Here is a 27,669-nt window from a genome sequence, read left to right as displayed (position 1 = left end):
CTTTGTAGAGCTTGAATTCAGCCAATGTTACAAATGCAGCGGCAGCTGGAAACGCCGATAATGCAGCTTATTCGCTTTCAACTTGTTAGCATTTGAAGTTAAGGTGATAGTACGTGGTGAATGCGCTTTGTACTTAGCTGCGGACTCATAGTTCTCTAGCAGATCGTCACCGTGCCACAGTGCATACAACTCCATCTATAGTTTTCATCTTTCGCAATGCGGTAACACTAAACAGCAATTCGACTGCAGCAGCATATGTATTTATCTAAACTGGCAGGAGGCGCAGGGTTGCTAAGAAAAATCCTTCTTTTGAGTACTGGACGTGCGGCGTTGCAATGACAACATGCGTCGTAGAGTCACTAATTTAAACGTTATATAGTGAAGAAGAAGAAACTTAATTGAAAAGAATGGTCCGGCAGTTTTTGCTGTAGTGGCCTCAGGTGGCGCCAATGCTATGATGCTTGGTCACTTAATCTGATAGCGCAGTCGGACGCTGGCTTTCGTGAAACCAAAGGCCTTTTAAACCTACGTGCTTAATTGGCTCGTTTGTGCAAGCTTCCAAATTAAATGGTTCGTGACAGTGTGCGCCTCACAGCGGTACGAGGCAGCGCGCGTGGGCAATACGGATTGAGGCAGATATGCGACAGTGTACACGACACGCTGCGTTCCATGGCAATGTGTTGTCGGAAGCAACTTGTGGCAGCAAGATGGCGTCGAAGAAGAGCGAAGAGCCGTGTGAAAGGGAGAGAATAAGCCTTTATTCCAGTGAAAAATGGCGGAAGCGATTCCTAGAATCATTTAACTGATTCGCTAAAGAACATGTGTGTGATGCGGAAAGGTGAATATCTTCCTTCGCAAGGATGTGGAAACCTGAAATGCAGATGAATACCGTCTTCCGCGAACGTGTGAAGCCTAAGAACAAACGAATATTGGCAATTAGGTGCGACATTGGAATATCACCTGTCGCAAAGCACTAGAAAATTAAGAATATTATCTTTGTATATCACTGAAACATGAATTGATAACAAACTGGGTCGGGGCACGTTATCAGGCAACAAAGCCTAATTTCATCACTCGTCTTGTTCCACTTACACGTCGTTAGCTCAAGAGCCATTGCGCCTTTGTCTGCTGCGCTAGCACCGTAAATCTGTGCAAATCAGAATTATAGCAGCCGCGCCTCCTTCAGTGTGTATCCGTTGTTCTCAGCCCATGTGCTAGAGTGTTCGCACCCGGTATCTAGGCCCGGAAAAAGTAAGCCCCGAATTTCTTTCCGTCTCGTCTCGTCAACCCTGAACAGCTAGTATATTCTGTGTGTGCAGACAAAGAAGCATCACTGACGCTTGCAACAGTGACAACGCCTCTAACGCCATATCCCGCACAACCTAACTTCGTGAACATGCGGCCTCACCATGGCCCGTCTCGCGTACGCATCGGTTGCCTTCGGACACCTCTATGGAACGTGTTACGGCTGCGCATATCTTCCAGCTCCTTGGGTGCATCCCCTTGGACCTTTACCTCTACAGCGCTCGAAATGTACTACAATGCGTGGTTAGAGAGGATCGGCTGCGTGCATTAATGCCCAAGTCGAACTGGTTCCCAAGAGGCGAGCGCATTTTCTCTTCATCATTGCCACCACGACCAACGTGGCGTTCGCTCCGAATGCGGCGGCACCCGGGCAGCTCAGTGGTGCTTCTCCTCGGTTGTGGTCTCGTGCGCGGCCGACGGTTGCGGCGGCTGCGGGGTGTCGCTTTGCGCCAACTTGCTTGACTCCTGGCTGGAGGGGCGGGGGTTCTTGCGCTTGTGCTTGCTGGGCGACGTATCGCTCAGGTCCTTGCTGACGTCGCCCTTCGCTGGTGCACCGGGACTCTTGGACGTCATTTCAGCTCTGCAAGACACACCCATTGCCGAGACGCTCAAATTCCAAGGAGGGGAGACAAAAAGCAAGGCGAGTCGAGGCAGGGAGGTCGACCATGACGAGCGCGCACAGCGCAATAGGCACACGAGGACTACTTAACCGGTCACTCAGGCAGTTGCACTTGATCTGCACATTTGTACGAACCTTTCACGCCATCGACGGGTGTATATACTGGTCTTAGGAAATGGTACCGAGTCTTCTTTCAGGAAATCAAAGGCGCAAAGTAGACGCGGAGTAAAAGACGTACCACTGGACGTCTTTGTTCGCGTGTATTTTGGCGCCTTTCATTGCCGGAAATATGACACCTGCAGCGACTAGCTGAAACCGAGATTCTACGGAGTCTAGCTAGTTTAAAGTTGTCACGAGAAAGAGGCCTCATTAAAAATGTCGTGCTGAGTGCAAGGGCGCAACAAGTTTTCGATAGTTTCTTCGATCTACAAGAATCGCACGTTGGTTCCTAGGAGAAAATGGAGACTGTATGCACGAGAATGAATTACTCCACAAGAATAGTTATCGATTACAAGAGAAACACGAAAGCTCAGGTACACACAAACTGAATACTCAAGAAAGGATGGCGCAACCACACAGGGATGAGAAAGAAAAAACATGAACGAGCGCCGTTCATTTCTTTTTCTCGTCAACATGCGTTCGCGCCATTCTTTCTTGATTATGGAATACCAGTACGTCCAGCATACAGTACTCCTGAGGCAAATACTCAGACAACCAAGCTGTACTCAAAAGAGGCGGAAAGGAAAGCAAAAGAACCATACGAGATATTGGCGGAAATCAAAAGAAATGCAAACCGGCTCATACTTTTACAACCACTTCGTCAAATCCGGTGTAACTCCTCCGTCACCCCAAGCTGTTCTTTCCATACTTTGGCGTACTGCTGCCCCATAGGTGAGGTGCACGCGAACAGGGTTTTTGAAATGCCATCGATACAGGTCCTCGTTTCTTTGAAGCTCCACTGATCTAAGGTTGAACCGTGTCCGCTATATCGAGCAAACAAACCTTGTGTGGGCAGAAAGCTCACAATGAAGAGCAATACAATATCTACTAGGTAAGCAGGTTGTCTGCGGCAACTGTCGCATCCGCGGTCGCAGCAAACTAGAGTCCATTACCTCGCCTACTAAAGGAAGGACCGCTTACTTAGTGCTTCCGTAAACATTGCCTACTTCCGTAAAAACATTGCCGGGCCCGTGTAACGTATCTGTCAAAGAACTTGAAGGGAGACGTCGGACGCGCCTTCCAGCACAGCCTTTTCGTTATTGTGGAAGGGCATAATTTATCTTGTGTTGTTTTCAGTGTTCCCTAAATACTATATGCCTGCGAGAGGGCATTTCTTCCGTTCTCAGTTGCTCTCTCCTGACACCACACTCTTCACCGGATGTCAAATCTCGGTATCGCCATTGGCCAGGTATACCGCTACCTGCATGCTGCAATACGGTTGCGTTATACTATAACGTGAGATGCGGGCCCGGGAGGCACACACGCGTTTTTGTCAGCATAACTCCGAAAGAAAAGTAAGCGAACAACTGGCGCCGGCAAAAAAATTTACAAGGCCGTCTTTTTTATTTCTTTTTCTTTTGCGAATGTCTTGTCGAGGAGACTAGTTTGAATGTAATCTAGAAAATCTGGGGCCTAATTCACACAAACCTTTTATTTTGTAAGTGATCTCTGCCCTTAGTTGGCACCCTTCTAGCGTAAGAGGTTCTAGCGTAAGAGGTTTTTGTGAACACGGGCCCTGTTTAACACGCCCCGACTGCACGTGAAGCATGCAACGGCATTGCCGTTCGCGGCCGAATTTCTTGCCCAAGCGCACGCGAAGTATCGGTGCGATGTAATCCGCCAAACTTAGAAACGGGCAACTCCTTTGCGCTGACTTGCGCAAAAGTAGCTGTATACATAGTCTAAGGATTCGAATTTCGGTTCTTTTTTTACCCGTAGTTGTGGCGCAGTGGCTATTGCGTTGGGATTGCTAAGATCGAGGGCGCGTCATTGAATGCCGGCCGAGGCAGCCGCATTTCGTTTGGGGGTGAAATGCAAAAGCCAGTGTACGGTGCATTGGGTGCACGTTAAAGAACCCTAGAGGGTCAAAATCAATCTGGAGTCTCTTAATACGGCGTGCCTCATAATCAAATGATGGTTTTGGCGTGTAAAATAGCAGAGTTTATTTCAATTTCCTCGGACAAAAAAAAAGCGACCGGGAATTTTTCGGGAGTGTAACGCATTTTTTATGCATGATCTCAATTAAGCGCAAGAGTATGGGCAGAAGCGTTTCCTCGCCAAAAAACGCAAACCGGTTCAATGGTACAGCTGCTTTCAGCTTCCGGATTCAGCTTTGCAATATCACGAACTGGACTACATTGGTGTTCCCCAGGTCCGCCCTGACGTACTTGTTTAATAATTTTGCTACGTCACTGATCATGTGCTTTATGTCATTGGTACGAATTGAAATAATCTTGAAATCAGGAGTTTTTATCTTCAGTTGTTCCGAATAGTATCCCTGGGCATATGCTCAGAGTTGCGCCTCTCTTTCCGACGCAGCTCTGAAGAGCAGTGGTATATTTCGGACATTATGTCCAAGATAAACCGAAGTACGCCATCAACAACGCGGAGAATGGAGCTGCAACGATGTCCCTGTAGATATCTGCTGTACAAGGCAACGAGGTGAATAGAGTCCTTGTATACGTGAGCCATATACAAGAACAATATGACAACTATCCCAGAGCGCTGGGTTGCAGCGGGGCGCCTAGACTGATCGAGATGTTTTTGAACCGTTCGGATATCTGCGCGCGCATCAAGGTTGATCGTAGTCGATCGTTAGTGTGTCCATACGTCCCGTCACTGAGCGTGCACTTTGATCTTGGGAGACGGAACCCACTACAGTGCACTCAGTGTTCATGGTTGCCGAGTGTATGCGAAAAAAAAAATCACCGATGATTGCGATACTCCTTTCATTTTCCGATATATTGGGTGGCGCAGGCAATCAGTCTCGTGTGGCACGTTTCAAACGGAGCGAAGTGTGGCATCACTGCCTCACTAATCCGGAGATCGTGAGAGCCAGCTCGTGGTGCCAGCGCGTGGGTGGGATTCACAGCAGCCGCCGCAGACAGACGTTCGCTCATGCAGTGCTTTGTTTCCACTCAGAGGGCGCGCGCTACTCTGGCGCCATATCGCATATAGCCATCGTCGCCGCACAGGCCGTCTTGCGCGACACTACGCTTTTATTCTAACGCTTTCGTTCCATCAACGACAACAGTGGCTCTTCGTCGCTGGGAAGTCGTGCCTTCAGTGTCACCGGCGACAACTTCCAAGGAAGCGTGACACCAAGCCTCACTCGTAGCCGCTCGGCATCGTCCCTTGCAGGAGCAGTGGTCCCCGTGCCACATACCGCAGACTGACCTCGGCATCTGACGCCGCGGACCAGCGTAGCCCTCCCCACCCCACGGCCCCCTGCCCCCCTCCGAAGCGCAGATGAGGTTTCCCACGCGGCTGAGGCTGCCCGGGCCGTCGACAACTTAGCGCATGCACAGTCCGTATCCCTCCTGCCCTCCTCCGCTTTCCGCCTCACTCATGGTTCCGCGGCACACTCCTTCTGCGCTATCGCATTTCGTGCATCTCCCACGGCACTCCGCGTTCATTTTTATTCTTCGCGGAGCTCGTTCACTCGGTCACGCCGACGCTCACCGCAGGAACAGGCGTCTACTAAGAGCTGCGCTTTAACATAAAGGGAAAAAAAAAACAAGACTCTTCGCCGGCTCACTTACGAGTGCTGCGATATGCGACTGGGCGTGATGCCTGCGGCGACGCGAGGTGTAGTCGACGCCGACGCACTACTGCCCGGAATCGCAGACGTCTCCGCCGTGGTCGGCGGGAGCACAGGCTCGGGAGCAGCGAGCGGTGATCCCACAGCGGCAGGCGCCCTCAATTCCGCGCCCTCAACCAAGGGCACCTTGTCGAGCACCTTGGCGCCGGGCTGAAAGCAGCCGAACACGTCCCAGTCGAGAGGCGCGCGTCCACCTGCGAAGAGCCATGAGGTGACGCTGGACACCGCCACCAGGGTGAGGAAGCTGATGATCATGGAGAAGGTTTTGAACGGGAAGCGCTGCGTGCCCTGCTCGTAGTCGTAAAAGGGGTACTTGATGAAGGGAGGTATATTGAAGATGGGCTCGCCGCCGCCCGCGCGCAGGAAGCAGCCGAGCACGTAGGCGGCGAAGGAGCCGTACGTGTTTACGTACTCCTTGAGGTAGACCACGCACACGAGCTGCGGGAAGAGGATCACGTAAACCAGGTCCGAGGAGAAGTACCACAGGCCGTAGACGGAGTCGGCCGTGAGAGCCATGTAGGTGGCCAGCGCGCCCACCAGCACAATGGACACGCGCATCACACTGATGACCTCCTTCTCCGTAGCCTGCGAAGCACGGAATGCCGATCGAACGGACACTCTAACGACAAGAATCGCATCACGCTGGAAGGGAATATTGCGATTCCAAAGAACACGAACACTTATGCTGCAGAATAACTCCAAAAAGAAGGAAAAACCATAGCGCTCCCCTAGCCATATAACCTGTTGCATCTCATCATGGCGCAACACGTACGTTACTTATCCTCAGTTCAACACGTTCAGAATCAAGCAATACGTATAATATTTAGCGGTTTTATGTCTCAGACTCCTTCATTACATTTTACGCGCAAAATTTTAACAATGCAGAATCTGAAAAGATATAGTGGAATTTTTATGTTTAAGAACGTTTCTGGAAAGGTTCCATTTTTTTTGCTACATCCTAGCTAATTTCGTCATGTTCCATCGACGCTTCTTGTTACCTAATATAACTACTTATTACTTACGCCCTCGACTAATTACGGTAAGCTCACTGCAAATATTTAACGTGTTCCGATGTGGAATTCATCGCCGCCTGGTATAAAAGAGGGTTCTGTTGATTCATTTAAAAGGAATTTGCGTTTACATGGGCTAAATAGAAAGTTAACTTTTCATTATTCTATTTATTTGCAACGTTCTTCTGTATGTTTAGACTTGTAGAATGAATATCGTATTTCTCATAATTCTGATTGTTCGCAACGTTCTATATACTGAAAGCTGCTCTACAGTGCATGATGTTACAGCTGCTCTACAGTGCATGAGTGCATGAGTGCATGATGTTCTGAATAGCCTGATGCTGTTCACTGTATAGTTATTTTAGAGGGCAGATCTTAGGCGCCCATTCCTGCGGCGAGCGTCGGCGTTGTCCCTCGGCGTAACCGAGCGAACGAGAACGGAGAAACATGAAAGCGAACGCTGAGCCCAGCCTGAGAAGAAAAGCGTAGTGCCGCGTAAGGCTTGCGACGATCGCTACACGATGGCGCCAGAGGAGTGGGCCCACGTCTGTTTACCGATGGCATGCGGTGATCGCGTCGCACGATACTATATATGGAAACAACGCGTTGCATGAGCGGAGGCCTGTCTGCGACGGCTGCTGTGAACTTCGCCCACGCGTCACCCACACGCTGCCTGTCGGAGTCTCCCTACTAGCGACGCAATCACGTGACGCTTCACTCCATTTTCAACGAGCCGCATGAGACAGATTGTCCGCGCCAGCCAATATATCGCAAAATGAAAACGTATATGGAGCTGCTTTTGTATTTCGCATTAAGGAGTATAGGTGAATCATGGATGAATTTTTTTTCTTTGACGTAAGCATTACCAAGGGGTCTCGCACCTTACATCTTTTGACTATGAGACCTCTTTCTGTATTTATGTCATCTTTGAAATGAATATTGTGAAATTACGAAAATATTAAATAAGACAATACTGGTATTCTCGGTTATCCTCACGCAAAGACAGTGGCACCACGACTGAGTCGCTGCGTAACGTCAGACGACGCGGTGCCCTCGCTGATATGGCTTCTATATCCGGAAATATCGGCCAAGGTCAATCCTTTATATTGTAATAAGGAGCGATAACCCCTTTGAAAAGAATTCTCTCATTTCAAACCGTACGTACCGATTCCTGTAACAAGTAAGTATAGTCACCACCTTTACATATCATAATCCGCAGCGTCATTATTACGTGATTATTGTGGCAATGGCCATTCCTCTGAAATGCACGTTCTCTGCTCCAACTTTTCACATTCAGCGCCGTAGTGGCAGCTGCACGTGTGTGCACCCTGTGCCTTCTGTGATGATTGCCCACCGCAGGAAACCCATAGTGCCCTGTGACGTTCTGCACTATTGGCTACAGAACAAAGCTCCACGCTAGCCCACCCCTGTTAGCAAAGAAGAAAAAAAAACGAAAAAAAAACAAAGGGACCGGGCGGAGCACGCACGTTCTGCCTGATTCCGAGTTTGTAGATATTCCAGGCGAACATGGAGGCCGCGCTCAGGATGGACGAGTCCGAAGAGGACATCACCGCAGCGGAGACGGCGCCCAGCCCCATGGCGGAGACGAAGCCAGGCGTCAGGTACTGCAGCACCAGCGGCAACGCCAGCGACGTCGCCTCGCCCGTCAGTGGAACGGCCTTCGTGTAGCCCGCTTGCGTGAAGTCTGCACGCAAGGGCACAGAAAAGAGTTGGCGGTGCGAATGCGCGTCGGTGAAGGCGAGCCATGCATGGGGCAAGAACCAATCAGGAACGGAAAATACCGTTCGCTGCGGCGTATGGATAACGTCTCGAATTCCATCTGAGCATGGCAGCTTAATGTAACGGTGCAAAGCACGACAATTAGGTTGAAACAGCCGCCGTGCCAAGGCCACACAATGGGTCCTGCTATTTCTCCCACGCGCGGTACGTGCCGTTCGTTGTGATCGTCACGCATTTCCTGTCACGTCGGTCACCGAGTGGCACATCCATACAGGCTACGTCCATCCTTGACAGCTCTCCTTGACAGCTGAAGTGTATTTGATACTGCACCGGGAGGGCTGGTTGATGAGACCCAATTCTCTAGTGCAATGGACTAGGGGCCTTTTTTTCTACTCCGTGATTCTGGCAATTACAAGTCGCGCCCTCTGTTTTCCCCTCCGTAGCATTGCTGCACTCACTAGCCGCCTTGGCGACAGCGCCGATGATGACGGGCGGGATGGCCATGAACAGGCAGCCGAAGGCCGCCATGTACGACAGCAGCTCGGCACCTTCGGCCGTGCGACTCGAGAGAACCCGCTGGAAGTAGACCTGCGTGCGCGGCGCGTTGAGTGTTGCAGAGCGACAGGTAGTAAGGAGAGAGGCGGCGGGCCGCTTTTAGCAGGGAAACTTGGTTTAATCGGTGAACTCTCACATTGGCAAAGCCGCGCTAGAGCAGGCGAGGACTTCACTCGACCATTCCTTAGACATGCAGAACATTGCCACATACAACAGGTTTTCGTAGCTGTCCACGTCTCTAGCACAACTTCTATATGTCACTGAGTCCCCTTCTATTAACGCAGTATTTTTCGAGCACGCACTGTGAAGATAGGCGACTTTCACGAACGCTACAGAAAAGCCATTAGCCTCAGGTTCGCAGGTCCATGCACCATTGGAAAACGCGCGGTGAAAAGTACACGCAGCAACAATATTTTCCGCTGAATGCGAGAGGGTATTTGTGTTCCTATTGTCGCAGGAGAGTAGTGCACTAGCCTGGAACCGGCGCAAAGGAGGTGGCTACACGAGTGGTGGCAAGTCGGACAGAGAGCAATGCGAGAGTTTCGGGACACGTGGTCCACCAACCTGCCAGGGCACGCCGCCCATCATGAGGAGCAGCATGGAGTCCCAGTAGAGGCCGAACTCCGTCGAGTCAATGCTACCCACGAAGTCATTCATCGGGTAGGAGATCCGGCCGACCGCCTCGTGGAACATGGCGAAGGGCAACGACAGCCACTGAGCGACGAAGGGCAAAGACGCGCCATCAGCCATGTGCCATGTGACCAATAAAGAAAAGCACAATTACACTACTGAGGACTGTGGCACTGAAGTTACATAAACAGGGCAAAAGCGCCTCAGGAAGGCTGGCCAACGTTCCAGTAAGTGGACTTATCTTTGTCAAAGGTGCCTTGTCAGCCCTCCGTGCATGACAAGGCCACCTTCGACTATGGTATAGGTCCACCTATCGAAACGTTAGCCAGCCTTTCTGAGGCACTTTAGCCCTGTTTACGTAACTTCAATACCAAAGTGTGCAACTTCAGCTGTCAGCTCCCTCCTCAAATTTAGGCTTCTGAAGGCGCGTTAGTAAGAAAACAATTCCAGAACGGCGTGCCTTAAGGCATGGTCTAGGACCTTATCTAGGACCTTACGAGGTCCTAGATTATGCAGATGCCTCTTTCGTCCCACACAGCAGCACTTATGGAGAATGTTGAGCAGGAAAGACAACCAAAGGACCGCATACCAGGCCAAAGAAGATGGCCATGAGCTGGATGACGTCCGTGTAGGCGACCGAGTAGAGGCCGCCCGTGAACGTGTAGAAAAGAGCGATGCACGCCGACGCGACCACCGACTCTGTGCGCTCAAAGTCCATGATGACCTCTACGGTGGCGCCTGCGCAGTCAATAATTGAATGGCCATTCAACCATCCAGTTGGAAGTGCATCAAAGACAAGGTCTTCCTGAGCAAGTTGGGGGTGACAGTGGGCACAGTCACTGCGCACGGCGCTTAAAGCTTCAGCGCTCACGTGGGGTGAGGAGGAGGTGAGTAGGAGTGATAAATTTTCTTTACTGTACTTAGTTTTATTCTAGATACCCACGGGAACGCCCCAATTTAGATTACAATACTTTCGGCACTTGCCCGCGTTTTCAGATTGCACTGTCTTCGGGATCGGTCAGCGAAAAATTCTAGAAACCCAGAAGTCAGACACGGAAAAGTGCAGGTGACTCGCTAAGGAAGGCGCTGTCTCCAATATCGTGAACGAGTGTGTCCGAATAAACGATGATTTGTTTTGCTTTGTGTGGAACCTGTCGCAATAGTAGGCAGAAGCGCCAATGGCATAAGTGGACGGTAACGACAAGCGCCAGGAGAAACGATAGAAACAGATACCTCGAGCTTATAGCGTGACGCCTTTAGGAGGGCTCTATAAAAGACATTGTTGGACCAAATGTGGGGATATATATATATATATATGTATACATGTGTGTGTGTGTGTGTGTGTGTGTGTGTGTGTGTGTGTGTGTGTGTGTGTGTGTGTGTGTGTGTGTTGTGTGTGTGTGTGCGTGTGCGTGTGCGTGTGCGTGTGCGTGTGTGTGTGTGTGTGTGTGTGTGTGTGTGTGTGTGTGTGTGTGTGTGTGTGTGTGTGTGTGTGTGTGTGTGTGTGTGTGTGTGTGTGTGTGTGTGTGTGTGTGTGTGTGTGTGTGTGTGTAGTCATATCGTGAGAAGCCAACAAACACTGAGACCGAGGGCAACCTTATAATAAAAGTCGGGCCCCTCGGTTAACCCTCTTTCGTCTCGTTGATATATATATATATATATATATATATATATATATATATATATATATATATATATATATATATATATATATATATATATATATATATATATATACCAGAATTGCGGCGCAGCAAGAGACCAGGGACGACAGAACTAACATGTGCAAGACGCAATATACTTGCAATACATTTATTTCTGAAAGAAAAAAACAATATAAACAAACTGTGTACCTTGGACGCAGGCTGTGAGCCCGCGCTATCAGCAACTCGAACTCTAAAACGAAGTTGTGCCGCAATTGCACGTGAGTCGGCAGAGGCACATTTCATCCAAAAAAAAGAGGGGGGGGGGGGACACATGGATAAGGGAACATTCTATTCTGATCGACAGTAACAAATATATTTTTTTCAAATTTCGCTTTTGGCTACGCCTGTGATGCGCGTGTCCTTTATATAGCCCGTTTTCACCTGGAAATACATTAATTGAAAGTGTGCGCATGATTCATGTTGGTTCTGTCATGCCTAGTTTTCGCTACGCCACAATTCTGCTCAAAAATGAACGCAGTACTTGTATTCCTGCCGGTAGACCTGTGAGGAGCACTGTGTTCTCCGTTTTGTCATCCTCTCAATGTATGTATACGTTATACGTTTGTGCGCAATTCGTAAGGCGTACGCTAGTGTGGCCAAACTTTTACACGTTACAGAAAAAGGTAACTGATTACGAGTACTTCATTCAGAAATGTAATTGATTACTCTGACGAATTAGTGGCCGACGAAAATAATTACGGAAATCAAAATAAATCTATTTTCTTACGTTACTTCCGTTTGAACTTATTATACCATCGGAATCAGCTGTGATCATGAATAGTCGCTCAAATGTGCACGCTGGGTCGGTGCTCTATCGTGCGGATATTCTGCGCACAAGGCCATCACTACTCAGCATCTGGGTCCACACTATGAAATGCAGGCGCTTCATTGTTTCATAGTTGCTGGTCTTCCACGGAGACGCTCCCGGTTGGACCAATGAGAAGCTGTACAAATGCATTAACGTCCCAAGTGCTAGTCGCTATCGAGACATACCAGCTCCAGTTCGATTCGACGGGCAACGCCTGGTGGAGCGTTCATACGAGAAAGATGCTGAGCTCTCGGACTTGCCCGTCTTAGCAGGCGCATCTGTGAAGCTGCTGCGTGGCACAATCTCGGGCGTTGTATGTTATATTTGCCACCAAATTCAGGTTCCTAAAGCTGCGTCACGTGTTACAGCTTATATCGTCAGTAAAGCAACTATTTACATGTAATTGGTCATTGAAAAATATTTACTGAGTTACAGTGAGCGTTACCGAGTAAAAAATGCAATTGTTTTATTGCAATATTATCAGCAAATGTAACAGATTTCGGTTAATTAATTACGCATTATTCGTTAGGTGCAAGTCTGCTGGTGGCCCACGAAAGTTCTGAACTTTCAGACCGTTATATAGGCGTAGGGGCCGCGTATTGCAAATATGTGGGCAGTGGATTGTACTGTGCTTTAAGAGGAAGCGGGGGCTCCTGTTTAAATACATAGAAAAAGGGGAAATCTGTTTTCGCGGCAACCACTGCAATATTTGACGAACAGGTAGGTGGTGTCCATGAAAACCTTTCAAACTTGTAGACATTTCCCTCATAAGAACAGGATTCACGCAAAAGCTACGGTGTCGAATGCAATATTCAAGGGGCTGTACAAAGCTCAAAAGACAATAAAACAATAGATAAGTTTAGACGGAAAGAACGTTTTTGAAGACATCGTTGTCGTTAATTTTGAAATAATAGGTTTTATATTACAAAAATAAAATGAAGGTCGAAGCTTTTGAATTTCGGGCCGAATTCCGAACGAGGGTACGTCACGGTGTCGACACGAAAGTATTTTGTCGCATTGAGGCCACTTTGGCTCAGCAGAGGTTTCCGAAACTCGCCATGTTCGATCTCTGGCCCCATTAGAACACAATGTAGAATTAACTAGGCCCTAGAGAAGCTAGAAGACGGTGTCAAAATTTATGACATCACAGTGAACTGGTGCGGGAACTTCAAGGAGGCGTTAGCACCCGTGTTTTGTTATTGCACTTTTCTGGCTTACCAAGCGTCTTATCATGGTACGAGTGGTGATTTTGGCGTTGTAGCAGGGTGATTTACTGAAATACAGAAGAAACCATTCTCTTCAGTGTTCCTTTGAAGACTAATTCTCACCAGGTCTGGCCATTATGAGCTGGCAAGAGCGGTGCATACAATGCGCGGTTACAATCGCGCCGGCAAAGTATCACACCGCTACGCGTCCCGAAAACGGCTGAAATTTCCAACAAAACGTCGTACTCGCTTCTCCTCGCGGGCGCCGCGCTCCCAGTCGGCGTCACTCGCACCAGTGAACCTACGTAGTTGGCACTGCTGTGACGTCACCCACAGTGACACATGACTTTGAGCATTAGTAAATGCAACAGCAAGTATTTATTTGACCTGTTGCTTCAATAGACGAATCAAAGTTAAGGCAAATAAGAAAACACACGAACCGAATGTCTGTGTGTTTATTTTGGTTTTGTTTTACTTCGTACCTTAGAAAAAGAGATGCACTTCTATTTCGTCTGTTTATTGTTCCCACGTCGTGCAGTCGCGCGCACAGGGAACAAAAGTATTGACACGTGTACTTATGTTTATCGGGCAACCACGTTTCGCCGCTTAACAACTGTAATCGCAGAGCGAGGGACGCGCCTGCATGTATCCGACGTTTCTGGAAAGTTATCGACGCTTCTATCAGCGTGTCTATTGTCGCCGAACCTTGTGCTATCAGATTTCATCGCGTGACACGAATGGTGTAGAACTTTGTGGAAGACACGCGGGTCCCATCAGTTAATCTGGAACATTCGACGACTGATCTATAAAAGCCGACGCGCTTGACTCGCTGATCAGATTTTCGACGATCGCCGACTGTGTTCGCCGCTATCGTTGTGCTTTAAGTGTAGCCTGTTTTGTGGGCACAGGTTCGCCCAATAAAAGCTAGTTTTGTCTTTCACAGTATTACTACTGTGTTCTTTCTTCACCGTCACTACCACGTGACATCTGGTCTTGGGCGGTGTCGGTTTTGTCCTCGGGCTTCGGGCTTGGATCGCGGCTTTGCGGGTGCGTTCGGTACATGAACGCACTAGCACCTCCACCAGATGTCACGTGGTAGTTTTTTACATGTTCATTTTACATGTTCCAGCGCACGGTCATGCTCTGTAATCCGCTAGCGTCTGCCTCAGTGTTTATGTGGCACTGACTTATGATACCCCTAGTCAGGTGCCAGCGGTACAATGACGCGGTGTGTCGCGGTAAAGATCCGTGAGCCTGGCCAGCCTCTCCAAATGTGCGCACACTGACGGATCCAGTTCACAGCAGCGGCCCAGACGACAACGCAGGTGTATCACGCACAGCTTGGAAGCTCTTGCACAGAGCGGAACGAAACAAACGCAACAGCTCGTGGGCTCGCGCGCAGGACTGTAACCCGGAAGTACGACGCGCAGCAAATACGTGAGAAAGAAAAAGGAGGCGGGGCTCAGTGACGTGTAGGTGACGCGGTCCTCCGTCTCCGGTACGGGAGAACGCGGGCAAGGAATTTTGCGTGTGGAGGCTAGACGGGGCAAGTGGAGAAAGTGTCAGTGTTGACAGTGAAGCTCGCCTCCTGAGATCATGGGTTCGCGACACTTCACATATATTTCTATCGCTGCTAATAATGAACCAATTTGAAATTGTTATTGAAACCAATTATTGCGGTAGAACGCTCGCTTGAGGGCACGTAACAATTTCCAGCGTAGAAACAAAATTCACTATATGGCCATCAAGTGAGTACTGACCCAAAAAGTATTGTGTCCTGCTTTGTTGTTTTCCTTTCTTTTAAATCATCGGTTCACTCCATAACTGCCATGCAAAGTCTCGAAATCGTCAAGCTCTACCTTGAGAGACCTCCAGCCGTTGAACACCGGAACTACTCCGGCTCTCCCAACGAAGACCTCGACAGAGCTTTCTCCCAGCAAGAAATCAAGGCGGTCCTGCAGACCATCAAGACCAAGTCGGCTCCGGGCCCCGACAAAGTGACCAACAAGATGCTCCGGAACCCGGACGACCAGGCAACGAGCCGCTTGACAGACTACATCAACGAGTGCTGGCGGAACGGCGGGATACCCGACGAATGGAAGAGGTCTGACGTGATCCTCATCCCGAAGCCGAGTAAACCCTTAGAAATACAGAACATGCGGCCGATCTCTCTCACTTCCTGCGCCGGTAAAGTGATGGAGCACGCTTGCCTGAGTAGAGTTAACGGCTACCTGGAGTCAAACGACCTGTACCACAGCAACACGATTGGCTTCAGAAGAGGGCTCTCTACACAAGACGCAATGATACAACTAAAGGAGCAAGTCATAGATACCACGGGGCGGGGCTTGAGAGCAATACTTGGACTTGATCTAAAGAAGGCCTTCGACAGGGTCAAGCACACGGCCATACTCGACAGAATCGTGCAACTCGGCCTGGGCGAACGAATGTATAATTTTATCCGAAATTTCTTTATGGGAAGAACAGCCAGAATCAGACTGGACGAGGAGGAGAGTATCCAGGTGAACATGGGCAGCGCTGGCACGCCGCAAGGGTCCGTCGTGTCACCGATGCTCTTCAACCTCGTCATGATCGGACTATCGGAAAAACTGGACCGAATAGAAGGCATTAATCACACCGTTTATGTAGACGACATTACGATTTGGGCCACGAAAGACGCAAGCGAGGGTGATATGGAGAACAGACTTCAAGGGGCGGTGGAGGCAATCGAAAATCATCTAGAGGGCACCGGACTTGAATGCTCACCGGAAAAATCGGAACTGCTGCTCTACCGCCCCAGGAGGTCCGGCAAACCGTCCAGAGACGTAGCGGAACTACACAAAAGGGGAATCAGATTAACCACGAGGAAAGGCACGGAGATACCCATGGTCCAAAAGATTAGAGTCCTGGGTCTCTGGATCGAAGCCAGGGGAACAAACACGGAAACTATAACACGCTTGGAAAAGAGAGTCATGGCGGCCATTCGGCTAATACAGAGAGTCTCCAACAACAGGAGGGGCATTAAGGAAAGAAACGTCGTACGGCTCGTTCAGGCCTTCGCGATCAGCCACGTCGCGTACGTGGCGGCATTCGTCCACTGGAACAAGGCCGAGAAAGACAGGATCGACGCGCTCATTAGAAAAGCGTACAGAACAGCACTGGGTCTCCCCCAATACACAAGAAACGAAAGGTTACTACAACTCGGGGTGCATAACACGCTGGAGGAGATCGCAGAAGCACAGAGAATAGCGCAACTTGAAAGACTCTCCGGAACCAAGGCGGGCAGAGAAATCATGGAAAAGATCGGCATAAACTACCACGGAATGAACGGCCCCAAGATACAGATTCACCCAGACGTCCGAGCCGCAATTAACACGGAAAATATCCCGAAGAACATGCACCCCGTGCACAATGTCGAGAGAAGAAAATGCCGCACGAAAACGATTCTCAAAAATCACGGCGCGCGGGAGGGGGTGCTCTTCGTAGACGCCGCGCGGTACCCCCGAAACAGGGACGACAATGGTGGTGTCGGCGCTGACAAAGGTAACTCCCTCTTCGCAATGGCGGTCGTATGCACGAAAGGAAAGACCGTGACTGCGGGCTCCGTAAGGACTAGATCGTCGGAGGCAGCGGAAGAAACCGCAATCGCATTGGCTATAATCAGCGGTCGGCAACAATACAGAACAATAATCAGCGACTCGAAGACGGCTATTAGGAATTTCACAAAAGGCTGGGTCTCCACCGAGGCGGCCAAAATCCTGAACCACAGAGCAGAAGACTTTAAGAACGGCACAATTACACCCAAATACCTCAAATGGATCCCGGCACATATGGGAGAAGTTACCATGAATGCCCCTCCCAACCTCAACGAGAAGGCCCACCGAGTCGCGCGAACACTAACCCACCGCGGCACGGACAGTGACGGCCCAACACCCCGCAACCCTTGGGGAAGAGGAAAGGACTGCGGCGGAGGCGATGGAGAAGACGGAGGAGGCGAGGACGACGAAGAAGCGATACAAGACGACAGGGACAGACTGGTCACGTACCACGACATACTGACACACTACACGAAACAAAGAGAAGCATACCCACAACCCCACAACCAACTCGACAGGTCTCAAGAAACAGATTGGAGAAGATTGCAAACCAGAACGTTCCGAAACCCAGTACACTTAAACAGAATAAATTCAACACAATATCCAGACGCAAGCTGCAAGCTCTGCAAACACGAACACGCAGACATGGCACACATCTTGTGGAAGTGCACACAGATCGGTTCAGTATACGTAGAGGACAAGATAGAACCGGACCTTCTCGAGGAGCGATGGCTAAGCGCTCTGTCTCGCTCAGAACTACACGACCAATTATGGGCTATCCAGCGGGCCCGGGCAGCGGTGGAAAGGCTATGCCTCACCGCACACAATGCCCGGGTGGCCTGAGCCCGGGCTGGCAACCTCGCAGGTCCTTTTTCCATTAAAGTTTTTTCCGTCCGTCCGATTTCTCGACAGCAGCACAAATGATTAATTACACCAGTTCTTGTACAATTCGTTCCAAACGCGGGTAAAAACGCCGCGTGGGTGCGGACGTCAAAAAGGAGACTCATCTGGGATTTTCTCTGCGACGATCGCCTTCGCGTGACATAGGGCGCAACCAGCTAAGGAGCTCAGCAGATTTTGCTCAACCAGCCAATCAGCTCCCACCTGACGGCGGCAAAGTCACCGACGAGGTACTATCACCGAAAGTGATCATCGCTTCCAAAGCAGAAGTGGCGGGGTGACATTCTTGAAGACCAGACAATGACCGCATCGCCGAAAGCGGCTAAATTTGGAAACATAGGGGGGAAGGGGGGCACGCTCTCCCCTCCTGCACCGTCAATTGCTGAACCGACTCAGCTTTTGGCAGCCTTGGCATAGCGGCCGTAACGCGGTGCAACGAGACAAGTTTCGTTGAGGTGATAGGTCACCTTTTTTCCCATCCCAGGGCACGCTGCTATTGGCGCTCGCTTTGAGCTCGCCGCAGATAAAGAAATTATTTGTCGCACTCTCAGGGAACTGAGATTTCCTAGTGCAATCACTGGATCGACGGCTATCCAAAGGAGCAATAAAGACTAGAAAAACATTTTCAGCCAGCACACCTCCAAAGGGATCCTGAACCAACCCTCGGCCTTGGTGAAGAAACACAATGCGTGGATAGCATACGCTGGTGTGAACATCTCAGCCAAATTTTGCAGTCGTGCGCGGTGCGTGGAGCTCGCAAACGGAACGCGAAGTCACCTTTCTCTCAAACGTTCTCTTATGAACATAACACATTGAACATAACATATTGTTGCACCAGTCCTGTCGTTTGTGTTCTTCTTCTTGAGTCCTGGTCTTCTGCGCTTTACCTTTACTACTTCAAGCATAAACCAACTAGCTCAAGCAAGAGTTTTACTTATGAACATCAGCGAGCTCCTCATTCTTTTCTCGACGCTTTATTTCGTGATATAGCACATTCCCATATGTGACTGCTACTGGCCCATTGCTGACATCATAGAGTTTCTCGCTATAACACCTAGAGGGAAATCTGGCGCCACCGTCTATGGAAGGGTCCTAAGGGGCGCTGTGCCGTCATGAGAATGACGGTATATGTGTCTGCGAGGCTTGTGTTGGCTGGTGTTGCAAGAGGCTTCGTTCAAAATGTAGATATGGCTAAACAAATACCGTTTTCTTAAAGTAAAATCTTTATAAAATGTTTCCATTCACGTATATTACATCTTGCACTGAAGTTTACTCACCTGCAATGTATAACCAAGCGAACAAAAGCAAGAACCGACGACAAACTGTTCCAATTAAAGCCAGCGCGAATCTTTTCGACTGTCCTCCAACTTCAGCGGCCCGTGGATACTTTTTTACGTTTCATATAATTATACATGCAATAACAGGTTCTATAGTTAAACAAAACATGTTTTCGTGTAATAATAAGGCTAAAACAGCTTTTTACATGCTGATTTTGTAGAAAATGCATCACTGTGACCTAGGGAACGGTGCTTGCCAGGCGCGTCTTCGAGGTGTCCTGGCTCTCTGAGGACGATGCCAAGCCGAAGGCACAATATACCGGCATTCCCATCCATACCACAGAGCAGCAGCGCCAGATTTTCCTATACGCGCCGTGCACACCGACGGACGCGCCACTGGTGGCGGCCTTGCGCAGAACAGGCGGGAGAGGAGCCTGGAGCGCGCCGTAGTTTGTTGTGTCGGTGATCATGCTTCTCTGTCTTATTCATGTTTTCAGAGCAAGATAGGCAACACCATTCGCACGTGTAGGGTGGCCAAAGCTTCAGGGAATGTCGAAGAAGAATTGTTGCAGGGGGGGGGGGGCGTCTCAAATACCGGTGAAAACGTGCCCGCGATAGGGTTCTAATCATTCCCCGCAAAGCCTCATCAGCGGGAGCAACGGTAGCCAAAATGGATCGTCGCTTCGAAGGGAAATTTCTTGTTCTCATTCTTTCCTTTGTCTCGTCGGTGTTTTTTTTCACTCGATCATATTTAGACGCGTGAGCAACGAAGTTCATCTGCAGTGCAGCATGAGGTTTAAAGGCATTTCGCTAAAGTTTGGAATGCTGTTTGCCGCTTATATTGTTTTCCGCTTCTTTACCGCATTGCGCTAGCTAGCCAGCAAGACTGCACGAGGGCATTGCGTTGTATCTTAAGGCTACTGAAGTTTGCGAGAACTGAAATATATGGTTTCATGCGGTGCGGTGAATCCTCGCACCAGCTGTCGCGCACTTCATGTTTTTACATCTATTTTATGCGTGGCTTTGCACATGTTTAACAGTTGCTAGTAGCTCCGTGCATAACTCTTGTCGATCCTTTTGAGCTGCGAAGTTTTCAGCCTGCCTTGTTTGTAAAGGGTGTAAATCACGCTGTGTCTTATCGGAATGATACCAAGGAAGTGCTTCTTTAACAGCTTTATTCTTTTCGCCCGAAGGCATCTTAGATATTGTTTGCGTTTTTAGAAATGTCCTTAGAAAATAGGTAGTTCAGGGTGAGAATTGCTAATAGCTGCTGCATATGGTCTTTTTATTGCACTTCTCGCTTAAAAGTTCGGGTACCGTTTGGGAAGTCATCACACCTCGATGCTGCCTGAGCAAACTTAACACGCCGAGTGAAGATTTTGTTTTACAACGTAGTCCCTTCTTGCATGTGAGTTTTGTACTCAACTGAATTCTTTCTTGTACCTACGCTGTAGACGACTAAACCAGGCCTTGCCGCCAGCGCTCATCTACTTTGACTGGCACTGCTCTGCCTTTAAATATATCATGTGGCACCTCTATTTAGTAATATAAAAATGTATTGAAAAGTTAGTCAGTGTTTAGCTTTGTACGTTTCCAAGCAGCTGCCTTGGGGAATATAAATTTGCACAAACTGCAGCGGGAACGGTAGGTCATCGGCGTATGCAGCATAATTAATAATAATAATAATAATAATATATGGGGTTTTACGTGCCAAAACCACTTTTTGATTATGAGGCACGCCGTAGTGTGGGACTCCGGAAATTTTGACCACCTGGGGTTCTTTAACGTGCACCTAAATCTAAGTACACGGGTGTTTTCGCATTTCGCCCCCATCGAAATGCGGCCGCCGTGGCCGGGATTCGATCCCGCGACCTCGTGCTCAGCAGCCTAACACCATAGCCACTGAGCAACCACGGCGGGTAGTGCAGCATAATTGCATCGGCGGTGCAGCACTAACACGCGCTTTTATTAACCTCTGTGTTTGGTGACCTCGTTGGCTAGTGTACGCGTTTCCATCAATAAATTGGCAATTACTCTTCTTGAGGCGACTTCGACTGTACTTATTCGGCGATGTCAAATGTATTCATCGGCAGAAAAATCCCAATGGCATGCAGAGATTGCACCGTGCGGATTTGTTTTATATAAGTCTGCACTAACGACGGGTGCTCATTATTTAGATACAGAAGCAGCATTGCGGCAAGGGTAGAATAAAGAAAACCATCGAGAGATCGCATCACTCAACAAAATTTTTCGGCTAGTGAACATGAGCTCCACGTCATGTAAATGGAGTTTATGGCGTTTGTCTGCGGGACACACCTTGAACGTATGTGGACGATGTTGTCCCAAACACAGGTAACATCGTGTTCATACCCGCTCGCACAGAGGTCAGCATCTTCCCTACAGCTGTCACCGCAGAAGAAGCAGCCTGGCACCCGAACAAAGGAGAAATCGCAGCCGCGAACTTCAGCCATCCTTGCCGCAAAGGGTTGTCGTCTGCTACTGCTCCCGCGTGTACTGTTGGAAGCGTCCGCTAGGTGGCTTTCAGTGGCGCCTCTACAGGCGGTACACGAGGCGTATAGGTAATATAGTGAAAAACTCTATGGCGGACATCAATCAAGAAGAGTATTTGGATCAACGCTTTTTTTCACACTGTTATCGTATATATTTATTGACGCACTTTAATAACCAGGCTGAAGTAAGTGAACATCTGTTGCTTTCGAATTTCTGTAATAATTACGTACTTCCGGAAGAAGCCGACTATCGTCTGCTCACGATTGGCCGTGGCCGCCCGCATAGGAAATAACACATTGGCCACCCTGCTTATATCGATGTCGTAGTCATCGGGTCTCGCTAATTTCGACTATTTTTGATCAACCAACATGCCTCGAACTACGCGAAACTTAAGCTCAGACCAGAAGCATGCTTCACAGTGCGCGCTCATTCCTTGCCGCACCTGGTTAGACGCCTTTGCAGACTTCATTTCGTATTGAACTATTAATAGCGATTCAAGATGCGCAAGTTGGATGCGGCAAATATCCGTTGGTCAAGCTGGTGCAGGACAAAGCCGGTCCGCATCCCGTATGGGCGCGAACGCGCGCTCAAGTCCTGTCGTGCACAAAGCAAACACTGCAAATACGCACTACAGTTGAATCTACGAGCATAGCTGCGGTCTTCTACGTAGCGTAAATACCGCGGACGCCACGGGATGAGACTGTTCAAGCACCCTACCTTTGGCACCTCGTGGGCGCCAAAACCGGAAGTAGTGGTGCCTACGTGAACACCCAAAATTAAATTTGAACTGTGGGCCATGGCGAGGCTCTGTAGGCAGAGCGTTACGGGCCCGCCCCACTCCACCGTAGCCTTCGCAGTGCAATACATTGAAGAAGGAGCGGGAGCACTGCGCAGGGGACGTTCGAATGGCAGTAACTTTGTTTCTGCTGAACGAAGTGAAGTACATTTTTCGGCAAAGTATTTGTGAAATAGTCTACTTTAACTTCGAATGCGTTTCTCGACTTCAATAACAGCGGTCCAGGGCCAATACGCGCAAAAATGAAGTTTATGTTCTATCGAAATGTGAAAGCGCACCGAGAACAAGCATTAATCAACGGGATTCAACAATAGTCTGCGGCAAGTTTTTCAGCCATAGGGGTGAAACAACAGGCAGAAATCTTGAAGTGGGCTTCACCCCAAGGCCCCTATGGATTCACTGAGATATTTTTATAGAAGCCATCCTCATATGCGACACATAGGTGTACTATTAATTTGCTTTACATCACATGAGGGACACCACTGCAGCGGGAGATCTTGCGTCGGCCTTCCTCATCTGACCGGGTCCCTCACCAGGTCTGGCCATTTTGAGCTGACAAGCGCAGAGGTGGGACGACATTTGGTGGGACCGAAATTCAGTGGCACTAAAATTGATGTTGCCATTATTGGTGGTCGTACCAACGACCCTTGGTAGGGGTCGAACCAGCGACTATTGGTGTTAAGGCGAACTAAGGCACAATTAGGGCACTCGAGCCCACGACCTTTGGCGGGAGAAAACATATAATAGGAAGTAACAACGCAGTCGTATGAGAATGTCAAGTAATTTAATGAATGTCTCGGTGGCGTGCCGGCTTCTGCCTTCATGCTCTTTAGCGTATGCTAGATGGACTTAATTTTTTTTCTTTATTCCAAGCCCTAAATCAAGGCTTTGGTTCCTAGAGTGATTAGAATTTACCTTTTTTCTCTCAAGTGGAACAAATCTCATTCAGATTTGCCCAAGCGTCGTCTCATAGAAGCAATTCTACATTTTACATGTATCTGAACAAGCGGCATCGGAGTTTGCCTCGATCTAAAGTGCTACGAACGTAGCTTCCGTTTGTTCCGTCCCTTCGTTGTTAGTATACTTAGTGAGATTTATAGTGTGTTCCAATTATGACCAGCATCGGAGTCAGTCTACGTAGGCAGCTAAGGAGACAGCCGAGAAAGCTTTGAGGCCATTTAATCGAACGAGTTTCTAGCCGTCTGGAAGACGCACGGAAGACGCTTCTGCGACGTGACGTCACCTTGCGGCGGCAAGAAGAAGTTGAGAAAAGCACCCATTATTTCTGTATTTGAAGTATTTGCGCCTGCAAACCAACGAAAAGCCCGATGTAGCTTACATTAAGGGCGTAGGATAGCGTGTCTACGTTTTCTTGTGCACGGACAACCTTGCTGTCGGCTTTCCAAGCGTCCTGCTCAGCCGCCATATTGCTTGGACAGGAAAGTAGCATACCCCATTTTCGACTTCGATGCTGTTTTAGCGAAGCTGTCTACTTTGACGTCTTCGTGAAAAGTGGAACGAGACTTAAGATGGCCGCTGTCCGCTTAGCCATCTACTTAGCTCTCCTCAGAGAGTATAGGAATACAGGCCAAATTTCCCACGCCAGTACCAAATATATTTCCGTACAATGATGGCAAACAGAGCAAGTTGTAACTCGTCTACGCACAGATCTGGAAAGAGCGCCGTGACAACACTGACCGGCGCCATCTTACCGAGGGCGGCGAGGATGGCGGCCGACCAGAACACTTCGCCGCAAAGGGCCGGCAGGAAGAGCAGGCAGCCCATGCGGGCGCCGAAGTGTTGCTGGAAAGGGTCCAGCATTGTCTTGTAGCCGGCCTTCCTCATCTTCACCGCGAACAGGTATCCGCCTGCGCAAAGCATAAGGAGCACCTGAAATGTAACGCGCTTCTATCGCCATGTTGGTGGTTGTTCTTGCATAAGTGTTTCTCGGGGAAGCTGTCGTGTACGAATTTCGAACCCTATCATATGTACCGATTCTGCGCAGTAAGCAAATCGAGGCTCTGGATTTCTTTGGTCGTAACTGATCTTTGAGGCATAAAAATCCTCACATTTATTCGTATTTACGACGCACTGTGCCACGGTAAATACGCAAGCAAGTGGGGAGCCACCACGTGACTTCCGCCAAGCTTGTTCGAGTATCTACTATGGCAACTACAAGACGTTCAGGGCCGTGGTGACCGGTCTTTCCCTGCTTTTTGTATCTCCTTGTTGAAGTCGGTAGTGTTGCATAGAAAAGTATTTTTTAAAATTAATATATGCGACAAGTGCATGTCACATCGTGCGCGTGCGTGTTAATTGTTTCTTTATGTGTGTATATGCGATCGTGATTATGTTGTGTGCGTATGCATCTGTACATGTGCGATTTTGTGTGAATACCTACAGTAGTGAACAAAAATATATTTTGCATTTGATATTTTTACGAGCAACGTACTTATGTCAATATTCATGTGCCAAGCTTCAAACAGACGTGACGACGAGGTCAACGATTGTGCCCTACTGCAAACCAACCTACCCGATCAGCTTAGCTCACCGATGAGCAGGCTGATGGCGTATCCAAAGGGAGCCTGGCACCAGGAGAGCCCGCTGAGGTAGACCACTTCGGCGGTACCGTTGATATAACCGCCGCCAACCCAAGTCGCTAAAGAGACGAGAAAAACTCAACTGTCATAACCCATGACATGCCAACACTGCAGGTGTAGGGTCACATTGTACCGTATACAACTTTAGAAGCTTATCCCCCCGGCACCTCTTTCTCGCGATACGGAAACACACCACTAAAGTTTCAGTTCCACCCGAAGGGCGATGCATCGACAGTGATACCAAGCGTTGTGCTTTAACTGTTCGGACACTACGCACTACGTGACGCGGGTGCTACGTGTTAGCACGACGTAGCACGCATGACAACTGCTGCTGGGCAGAACGGAACACAACCCTAACGTTAGCCTGACTTTTACTGTTTGTTCAGCTCGGACCAGTGCATGCACACAGCAGCATGCTCCGCAGGAATGCTGTAGTGCACTTACATAGCTGCGCCTGCAGACAACGCTCATGCCGGCAGTGGAAGGCAAAACGATCTACCCTGGCTTGAACAGCTCGAACCGCTTGAGCCGATTGAATCGAGCATTGATGGCGCGTCCACTTTGTCGTTTTTGCAGCCGAACGCCCTCGAGTGAGTTTGGCTGGAAAAACGACAAAGTGGACGCAACATCAACGTTCAGCTCTCGAAAGCTTCGAATGAGCCGTCCATAGCGGGACAGCACGACGGCGGCGGCGGCGCGACGGCAGGAATGCGCCTCGAGCGTCCATTTCTACCGCAAGTGAGCCACTTCAGTGGCGAATATAGGGTGGGCCCCACGGAACGCGAGCCTAAATTAGCAAATCTTCTCGCTTCCCATATAAGAACTGTGTGCAACCAAATTAGACTGTCGCACTTGCAGGCGCTGTGCCCATCTAGATTGACCAGCGCCTGTTCTGAGAAATTGCACTAGCCTATAAGGACTGTTTACCTTGTGAATACGCGTCCTGGTAGTAGATAGTGATCACTACGTCTAAGCACAGCAACGTAATTTATCGGCTCGTTCCATCGAGTAGGATTCGCAGCGCCGCCGTATCCGGCAGTGCCAGCCACAGTGCAATACTTATCACCACATGCCAATGACAGTCCTTGTTTATAGTACATATGAGTGGTTGAAGAAAGGAAGACACTGTAATGGCCTTCTGAGGCCAGCTCTGAAAACTAACACGCCAGCTGAAAGCACCAATTAATGTCACCAGCAAAGCGCCAATAGAAGAAAAGTCACTGCGCCTTAGCAATTAAGTTAACTATGCATATGCTATGTCAGGTAAAACATTTCTAAAAAAAGTGCGAAGCAATTGCAAAAGTGCGAAGAGCTGTGGAAGTTATACTAATGCTCCTTCGAATCGCAGAGTGGCAGGGAAATTGTTCCTCACTCTTTTGGCATTCAGTGCATACATGGAATTGAACGGGAGTTCATCTGTCACTTCTTTTGTAGATTTGACACAATATTTAATGTCATTAGGTTTAGTTTCATGGTACCGGGCGCTCTGAAATAGCCCCTGTGAAGAACTGACCTCGCAGCCGTCTCATTGCGGTTTGGAACATCATGGTATCATATGGCTCTTCAAGCATATCAAACAATCGCAATGTTGCTATAGACGACATGGTTCCTTTTACGCGAGGAAGAAAAGGTAAGCGTATGAGCAAAAGTACCATTGATTGCTAATCTGAGCGTCCAGGCCAGGACATATTTGTTAACACCGCCGCCAGGTGTGTCATATCTGCTCTTTCGTTCTTAATGTTAGGGGTGCAATATTATAATGGTCCGGAAAGCCGGCCGCTTTAGTCGTGTGATTGGTCAGAATGGCGCTTTTGCTGACCAGACATGCGAGGGCAAGCGAACGGTTCATTCTCCGAACCATTAGAATATTGCGCCCCTGGGGTATGTGTCTACCTAGTGGACATGTCCTTTTTTTTTCGCTCCTGAAGTGCTGATTTGGTGGGGGTGCCTGTCTCCTTCTGACGCATACCCCAGGCCAGCCAATCAGAACTTCAGCGCTCGCACAAGTCACGTCATTGAAGTTCTACCACGGTTTCGCTATAGAGAAGCGCTTTGTTGGGATGTGTTTTCAGAAACACACGCTTCTTGGCGCCACCTTAAAGTAGTTCTTGCCGCGTACCTCCAACAATTATCGTAATTATAGACTTGGGGCTCCTGCGCGTGTGCCGCAGGCGCCAGCAGACGGAGATACTGGAATCGACGGACGATCAAAATTTACTGGCATCTCAGCGGCGCTTACCGGTCATAGTAAAGACGCCGACGAACAGCCCGATGTTTCTGCCGGCGAGCATGATGTGGGATTGTTCGCCCACGCTCTTTGAAAACATGCCTCGACGCGGCGTATCGTCCTTGCGGCCAGCCCAGATGCCCACCACTAGGATGATGAGGTAGAAGAATATGATGGCCACCAGGCCCGGTATGTTGATCGCCATCTCGCTTCGGTTTCGCGGGGACGGACAGTCTCTCGGGGATAGGCAGGGGCGCCGGCGGAGGAGCGGCTGAGTGCGTGACCTGCGAGCTCGACGGTCAAAAATAATTATGGCGGACGCTGCGCTCTGCTCCTCGCCGTCGTCTTCGACCGCTGGCGTGCTTTA

General features: G+C 49.2%; 1 protein-coding gene across 5 annotated transcripts; it reads right to left on the bottom strand.

Annotated features, from left to right (window-relative positions):
* Positions 1 to 756: 756 nt before the first annotated feature.
* LOC135904910 (high-affinity choline transporter 1-like) lies at positions 757 to 27,669 on the bottom strand. Of its 5 annotated transcripts, XM_070535907.1 has the most exons (10): positions 27,315 to 27,669; positions 25,027 to 25,134; positions 24,188 to 24,343; positions 10,269 to 10,417; positions 9,614 to 9,763; positions 8,953 to 9,082; positions 8,242 to 8,459; positions 6,032 to 6,329; positions 5,686 to 5,938; positions 758 to 1,885 (listed from the first exon to the last, which is right to left on the bottom strand). In XM_070535907.1, the coding sequence occupies exons 1-10, from the start codon at positions 27,505 to 27,507 to the stop codon at positions 1,681 to 1,683; spliced, it is 1,860 nt and encodes a 619-aa protein (XP_070392008.1). In that variant the 5' UTR covers positions 27,508 to 27,669; the 3' UTR covers positions 758 to 1,680. The 5 variants fall into 5 exon arrangements, with proteins under 5 accessions (XP_065291987.1, XP_070392008.1, XP_065291986.1 ...); XM_065435914.2 differs by having other exon boundaries at positions 5,686 to 6,329; XM_070535908.1 differs by lacking the exon at positions 758 to 1,885 and having other exon boundaries at positions 5,724 to 5,938; positions 6,145 to 6,329.

This window comes from Dermacentor albipictus, chromosome 3 (genome assembly GCF_038994185.2).
Source record: "Dermacentor albipictus isolate Rhodes 1998 colony chromosome 3, USDA_Dalb.pri_finalv2, whole genome shotgun sequence".
Classification (NCBI taxonomy): Eukaryota; Metazoa; Arthropoda; class Arachnida; order Ixodida; family Ixodidae; genus Dermacentor; species Dermacentor albipictus.
The sequence above is the reverse complement of the archived record's forward strand: the minus strand, read 5'-3'. Positions and strand labels throughout refer to the sequence as shown.

Excerpts from the sequence above, each read along its gene's own strand:
- LOC135904910 (XM_065435914.2), bottom strand. The coding sequence starts at position 27,507 with ATGGCGATCAACATACCGGGCCTGGTGGCCATCATATTCTTCTACCTC. Across the intron at positions 25,135-27,314 it reads CGGCGTCTTTACTATGACCG|CGACTTGGGTTGGCGGCGGT; the intron begins GTAAGCGCCGCT and ends TCGTCTCTTTAG. Across the intron at positions 8,460-8,952 it reads CGCTGTCGCCAAGGCGGCTA|ACTTCACGCAAGCGGGCTAC; the intron begins GTGAGTGCAGCA and ends CCTTGCGTGCAG.